We start from the raw sequence: 7,899 nt of genomic DNA, 5'->3' as shown, positions 1-7,899 counted from the left end.
CATGTTAACACTACCATCACTATCACTATCACTATTACTATCATTACCACAACCACCATAACTATCATCAGAGTTATCACCAATTCACCAACCACAATAGCCATTGTCGAGGCAACGCTCATACCAAATCCTTGTTGACACCAGAACCACCACACCAACTAAATCATAACTGGAATTGCACCACCATATGATTACCAGCTCCTGTAATACAACCAAAAAAAGTGGACGAGTCCCAAGGGCAACAGAATACATCCCATTAACAGTTGAGGCTTTGTCACCCGAGACTTCAATTGCCTCTTCAGAAATTTATATCAGACTCCTATATAAATAGTTAAGAACTCCTACACTCCAATTCTCTAGTAATTGCAGGTTCATCCCTATTTTCTCATGAGCTTGTTATTAATAAATTGCGTAAAGAAATTCCAATTGTATATAAATAAGGCACATTCTTACCCACTCCCACAAATCAACCCAGGGGAGGAATGGTTAATTCATTCTCCGGTTATGCTGGACTGACTTGAATCCCCAGTAATCATCACAAAAGGATGGCCCTTGAATTCTTTCAAAGAACTTACATTAGCTTATAAAAAACTATATAATCACATCAAAGTTATTAGTCTCCAAATGAAATTTTTGCTATATAGTCTCCAAATGAAATTTTTGTTACATTTCTCATATATAAGATTCAGGACAATTGAGTTCAAAAACAGCAAACAACCTATTACAATTTTAAAAGTATGGTTAAATTCAATCTCCTTAGAATCGAAGAGAACCAAGGACGGAAATGCTTTCCAACTATAATTATCATCTACATGTCAAAGGAATTTCAATTTTCCATTGCCCACAGAAGCTTTTGCATGCTCCAAACACAACTTTTTCTGAGTACCCTTTAAATCAGAACATGATCCAGAAGCACCTAAAGTGACAGCAAAATAAAGATACACAGTGCATAGGAAAGCTAGGAGAGCTAGAGCAGTTAAGAGGAAGCGGTGCCTTTGAAGGAGTGTCGGCCAGCTTAATGAATCATCCCACGAGAATTGCTTCCTGAATGATGGTGACCTACGATGAGGAGAAGATAGAATGCTGTCAAGAACCATGGCTTATGCACTACCTTCCTCAGCGAACCTGAAATTTTTATTCAAGAGATGACAGGTAAACAGGTTTGATCCAGACAGGATTTTATAGATAAGGTTAACAATCAGGCAGGCAAAAGATGCAAAAGTGTATTGCTGTCTTTTTGTAAGTATAAGTTTATTGCTAGCTTTAGAAGAATGATGTTATGATTGCAAAGGGCAGTAGAGTGGCTCTCTCTCTCCCTCTCTCCACATGTGTGTATGTTTATAAGTGATACATGATGACACCAGGAGAACAATTATGATAAAAGGGTGATATCTCAATGTCTATGTATCACTTTAGCAGTATAATCAGGTTGCTTACTGATTAGCCAATCATCAACAAGGGTTGATAGAAGGCTACTAGGAGTTAGATAACACTGGAATCAATGCGATACAGATGTCTACACTCACCATGATGAATCAACCAGGCTAAGTGCTACACTACATGTCATTTTCTAAGCAAGTGAACAATAACTATGTTTGGTTAGAGCTTATAAGCTCAGCTTTTAATTTTTATGTACAGCTTTTTAAAACCTCACTTTTTCTCGCTTTTTCAAAATACAAGTATAATTTCACACACTTTCAACAAAAAGCAAATAAGATGTTCCCAAACGGACATGTCTAAAATTTTTTAGGCAGCAAGTATATGAAAACTGCAAAGAAATCATGAGGCTCCATATGAAACTACCACTTCAAGCAGGTCACTACAAATGGAAAGATAAAGATATACACCATATGGACACATTATTTTCATATACAAGAAAGAGAAATTTTGTGTAGGAATCTTGAGTAAGGAGTGTGGGCAAAAAGATTCCACCAAACAATTTCTTCATTTAAGCTAATATCAAAGAACTCTTCATTACTTCTTTTGCTCCAACCTTTAGATGCACAATGAACCATAGTTAGGATCATTTTGTGAGACAATATCAGAAAACATGTGGATTTCTGTAAATTTCAGCTCATTTAAATACTAAAAGGTTGGAAGAGCAAGACAACCATGGATAACTACTGATGGTCCAGTGCAGCTTGGGTACAAATAGTGGTGGGCCAAATGAGACCCAAAACAGAAACCAGCAAGCAATAGGATTGGGGGATAGAGAGAGTTTGGGTTCGAAGGTGGGAGGGTGGGGGTGAAGATGAGAGAGGCAGACATGGACAATATCACAAGCAAGTTATGGTAATTTCATAAGGCAGCGGACCCTGACACTAAGCATCATCTTCTTTCATGATAAAGTTGCACTTACAATAGTCAAGACAAGAGTCATAGGTTAACATTCACTACAAAATCCAACCTTCACTCACTTGAAGAAATGTTTGTTCAAGTGCATAAGCAAGAATAGCACCAAAAGTAATTGCACAAAAACTATGAGTGAGGAGTAGTTACACCTAAGTTCTGAATTCACCTGTATTATTATGAATAAATTGAACTTATTATGACATGTATTTAAGAGAATATTTACACATACCACAACTGAATCACAATATAACATATTTGCATAGTTCATAAATAACTTGAACATCATCAAACTTATTCTGTAATAGTACAAAAGTCTAAAATGAACCTAAACAAAATAAAAAATTACATCGCTCAAAATCTATCATAGCATACATTGAACAAGCCCCCCTCAAAACACTTTTACTCAACAAAAGAAGAGAGTTGTAAAAATATTTTAAAAGTACACAAGCAAGGGAGCAAGAGATTTCTTATGACTTGCTTGGAACATATCAATTTTCCTTTTAATATAATATGGTTACCAGCCATAAATTGCAAAACATGTAAATCTGATTTGAAGCAGAGCACTGCAGAAAAATTAACTAGAGACACTCTTAGGTTTATAATCAATTCAAAGAATATAAGCCCACCCAACCAGAAGTAATTACTTATGAATTTGATATTAAGTTGGAACCTTCCAATCATATAAAAATAGCAGGTAATTAATCCATTTGGAAACCAGCTATAGCTAGCATGACCTTTCATCTCCATATACATATCTTACTCCCTGTCTATAAAATGCTTCCCATTCACAAGTTATCAATATTTCATCCTTTTCTAGAGCATAAAAATTAACATACCAGGTTGTATTTACAGTCTCATAACTCTTTACCAATTAAAGCCACCTGACATTTGCATTACTTTGGTGTCAGGAGAAAAGATCATAGCATCCTCCACCACTATATTTGTAAACACATGTGGGTGAGGAAGGTAAAAACTAGCAAGTTGAAAAAAGTTAGTAACACAACACAAGGGATTCATTTAAGGCATATCCCATTAAAGATAGATCCAGCACCCAATGAGGATGGAGTGTAAAGATTGTACCCAATGCCCAAAACTCCCACTTTTGCAGAGTTTAGGAGAGGTGATTCATAGGCAACCTAACTCCCAATTTTTTTTTAATTTTTTTGGAAGCGATAATTCCCAGACTCAAACCTTCGTCCGGTCGTTTTTGGTGGAAAACACTTTCCATCGCACAAAGGCCCAACATTGAAACATAACACTTAATTTTACAAAAAGAATAAAACCACAACTACTTATTATTCCACGCATGATATATGCATTCCTCAATATTGATTAGAACAAACATAAAGCTCTTAAAACATAATTTGAGATCTTAGTGAGGGTATCAAAATTATCTTCTACAAGTCATCTTTTTCCCTTGTTTCTGCTTAAGAGAAAAAGTCACAATCAGATCCTTTCATATTGATTTATATATTTAATAATTAGATCACATCTGAGTTACGCAAAGCAAGAATTGACCTTGTACCTAAGAAGTTGTTCCCCAAATCCAGATTCCTAAATTTCTACGAATACCCACATGAAAAAAAAAAATACACATCCGAACCACATTAACACACTTCACAATCAGACATCTAACAATGAAAATCTCTCTCACACACACGCGCGCGCAACAAAAACACGTCAGTACCCATATCACATCCCTCACAAAATTCAACAATAACGAAAACCCATTATCAAAAAACCCAACAATTAATCTCAGCAGCTCAGATCTGGATCCAAAGTCAGCAAAATAAATAATAATAATAAAAGACAAGAAAGAAAAAGAGAGACTTACCCTTTTGTGGGAAAAAAAAAATGGAGAATGAGATGAACACAAGGATCGGAGTGAAGCTTCAATCTAGGAGCTGGTGGCTGATATATTATTGTTAGCCTTTTTTTACGTTTTTTGTTTTCTTTTCTGTTATGGATTTTTGTTGTTGGCGTGTTTTTTTTTTTCTCTGTCTTGTCCTTATGTTTCGGCCTCAATAAGAAGAGATTCAGATGTGGCGGAATGGACCATCCACGCTGTTACCGCAAATTGCGCGTATTTTGGGACAGATGGATTGTGTGTCACTGTAGAAGTATCGTTATCGTTTAGGTAGAGCACTTACTATTAGTCAGTTTATCCCAAAAATTAGAATGCTATATCTATCTTACTGTTAAATATTATTTCACTTTGCCTTTAAAGAAAAATATTAATTCACTTTATTTTATCTCTATCTCACTTTTAAACATTATGATACTAAATCAAAATAAAAAATAAAAAATAAAAAAGAGCGAAAAAGAACCTTAAAAGCTAAATTTAGTGCATTCAATCTCAAAAACCACTCATATTAATTAAGTTAACTCTATAAATTTAGAGTATTCATGTTAACTTGTGCAAATATTTCTATCTGTTTTAGCATGAGAACATTTTTTATTTTTTTATTTATTTTATATACTCACTTTTTAAAACACTAAATATCAGACTTTTTATTTTGTACTACCGTTATGCTTGTTTTGACATTAACATTTTTCCAAAAAAATGAATCATTTTCTAAATAATGTTTTCTAGAAAAACTATCTCATTTTCCTAGCAACCTTAAAATGGGTTGTAAAACTATCTTTTGACTTCTCTTGCTTAGCTTCACATGAGAAGAAGTTGCTTTTTAGAAAATTTTAGTAGAAAACAACTTTATCTCTTGCTAAGTTAAAGATGGGAAGTAAAGATCTTATGGACCTTTTTTTTAAAGATTAAATTCTATAAAGATATGGTGTAAAACCTAAGTTTTACCCCTCCAATTTCAACATGTCACATCATCATATTACATATTAAATAATAGATACAACCACACTCAATCAATTCTAATAACTATTTGAAAATCCAACTTTTATTTTTTATTTTTAGAATGATTGAAAATCCAACTTAATTGTGAGTTTATTGAGATGTTATTATGTGTAATAGGATGTATTGAGCGTTAAGCAAAAAACTAATGTAACAATCTCTTATTGGATGGTGTAAAATATGAGTTTTACACCCCATCTTTACCAAATTCAAACTCTTTTTTTTACTACTAACAAGCACAAGAAAATGCAAAAAACTATTTTCACATAAAACTTTACATTTTATTAAAATATCAAAAAAAAAAATTGGTTTTTTTAAACTTTTTCTCTTTTTTCAAACACAACAACTACCATTCACTCTCTTCCTTCAATATTGAAATACATAAAGAAATTAAAAAAAAAAAAAAAAAAACTAACTACAATGAATAATGTTAGTGTAAATTTACACAATTACTGTAGCAACTATGTATTTTTACATAACTTTGCATGGCCTGACATGTGAGTGAATTTTGGGTTTGGTTGGCCAAAATATGGTCATTTTTCTATTATACAAGCATTTATATGAGTGCTCTACATTGTTGTTATAGTAACTGTATATATTTACATGAATACACAGTTACTGTTCGTATGTAATTATGTAAATCTATTTTTTAATACTTTCTTTACTCATGTACACAAATAATTGATAACGAAATAATATTTTAATGAAATATAGTGTAAAATAAATAATTTGATGTAGATGTTTTTGAAAATTGGTTATGTAAAAATTAAAATAGGAAAACGTAGGTTCTTATATTAAAATAGACAAAAAAATTTGCACAAGTTGATGTGAGGAAGTACTATAGCATGATCAAATAAGATGGATTTTTACTTTAGTATAAGTAATACCTATCTATATATGTTTTTAAAAAGTTGTAATAATCCCTAAAAAATATTTGTAATAAATCACAATAGGAAGTGGTATGACATTTTTTGGTAAAGATTATTTCACATCTTGTTCATGCATGAGACATTTTAAAAATGTTATGTACTAATAATGTGGTGGATAGAACTTAAAACCATCAAATTTTTCATAACATGTTTTTCAAATCCATTAATTAAAAACCCACCATCTAATTACCTTAAGCTATCTTATTAATTTATGAAGATAGTTATGTCTCTAACATTATTCTAATACGATCTATTTTAGACTCTCCATTTGATTTAGCTATTATTATTATTATTATTATTATTATTATTATGTGTGTGTGTTTGGGAATTAGTGAAAATTTTTTGCCTTTTGCTTTCTGTCTCTGCTTTTTAACAAATAATCTAGTTTTTATTTAATTTTTTTGAAACAAACTAACTTTGACATTTTTGTGACACATTTAATATAAAAGTTGTAGGGTCAAGATTTGTAGCCCAAACCCAAAAGATTTGGAGTATGAGCCCAATGAACCCAAGACAATGAATTTGTAGAGAGTGAGTGAAAGAGCTGGGCTGATTGTAGATTAAACAATGGCTAGCATGGGTTTCAAAAATAAATAAACATAAAAACACTCTTAAAGTCTGACTGAATAGACATCCGAGGATATAATTTATAAATTGGGATACTGTTTTTGAAATTTAACAATCTTTAATGCTACCGTTTTTCTTCCTCTCTCCCTCTCTTCTATTCCCCCCCTTCTTATGGGAGATCTTTTACATTATATAGTGTCCTTTTGAATCATCTTGATAGTACACTTGTTAGTCATCTGAACCTTTACTTGAGTATAGATCCCATCAGGCCTCTTCTTTGGTTCTCTGTGAGTGGTGGTGGTTGAGAGTGCACTGTTCCGGGGTCTTCTTCACATTAATGCGGCCAGAAAAGTTGTTGTAGTGCATTTAATGTAGTGGTAGCAACTTTTCCTCTAGATATTTATCCGTTCTTATCATCTCCATACATGCCTGAAGTTTATCCTTATTATTGAAATCGTCAGGAAGGCCACTTGAACCTCTCAGGTACTTGCTTGGCCGAGACTCTTTATATCCGAGGAGCACACACTCTTCGGACTACTGATACTTCTTCGGACTATACTCTTTGTTCATTTCCAGGTATATTTTTCCCACCTGGGTTTCTTCTCAATTATTTTCTCCTTTTCAAACACGCCCTAGTCTTCAAATAGGGCCCTAGGCCCAATACATAATTTTGGACTTTTACCCCCACAATAGCCCCTCAAAATTTTAATTTTTCCCTCGCATCCGAGGAGAAAAAATAAGATTTTTGTTTATCACAGGAATAATGGCTATGAATATAAAAAGTACTTGAATTCACACACGTGAGATCATAGATTTAGGGGCTTCATCATTGCGGCTGACATTTTGGTATTTACGAAGCGCTATTAATTGCTCCAGGTGGCGCTATGTCTTTGGCATCCAACAATGAGCCATCGATCTAACGGACAACATTTCTCCTCAGAATTTGGGTGGGGTAATTCCCACTTGTTTTTTGGTCCCTATATAATGCCTTTAAAGGAGATCATTTCTCCTTTACTTTACAATTTCTCAAATTTTCCAGCGAACTCAGACATTCAAACTTACAAAGCCTTCCAGATCATCAGCGTCATTTCTTCACAAATTCGCAAAAATCTTAGCAAAGATTTAAGGATCTTCCCCCAATTCTGTTCGTGTAAGTTCCAATTGCTTCGAATCTGTCATCTTCTCTTC

The 7,899-nt window shown here is 33.2% G+C and overlaps 1 protein-coding gene across 2 annotated transcripts; it reads right to left on the bottom strand.

The window, feature by feature from the left end:
• Positions 1-641: 641 nt before the first annotated feature.
• LOC111995558 (uncharacterized) lies at positions 642-4,377 on the bottom strand. Of its 2 annotated transcripts, XM_065761012.1 has the most exons (3): positions 4,187-4,377; positions 3,189-3,233; positions 642-1,125 (listed from the first exon to the last, which is right to left on the bottom strand). In XM_065761012.1, exon 3 carries the CDS (start codon positions 1,095-1,097, stop codon positions 816-818), a length of 282 nt encoding a protein of 93 aa, XP_065617084.1. In that variant the 5' UTR covers positions 1,098-1,125; positions 3,189-3,233; positions 4,187-4,377; the 3' UTR covers positions 642-815. The 2 variants fall into 2 exon arrangements, with proteins under 2 accessions (XP_065617084.1, XP_065617083.1); XM_065761011.1 differs by lacking the exon at positions 3,189-3,233 and having other exon boundaries at positions 4,187-4,375.
• Positions 4,378-7,899: the final 3,522 nt, after the last annotated feature.

Source organism: Quercus suber, unplaced genomic scaffold (genome assembly GCF_002906115.3).
Source record: "Quercus suber isolate HL8 unplaced genomic scaffold, Cork oak 2.0 scaffold_391, whole genome shotgun sequence".
Lineage (NCBI taxonomy): Eukaryota > Viridiplantae > Streptophyta > Magnoliopsida > Fagales > Fagaceae > Quercus > Quercus suber.
Note: the sequence above shows the minus strand (reverse complement) of the source record. Positions and strands in the feature narration are given on the sequence as shown.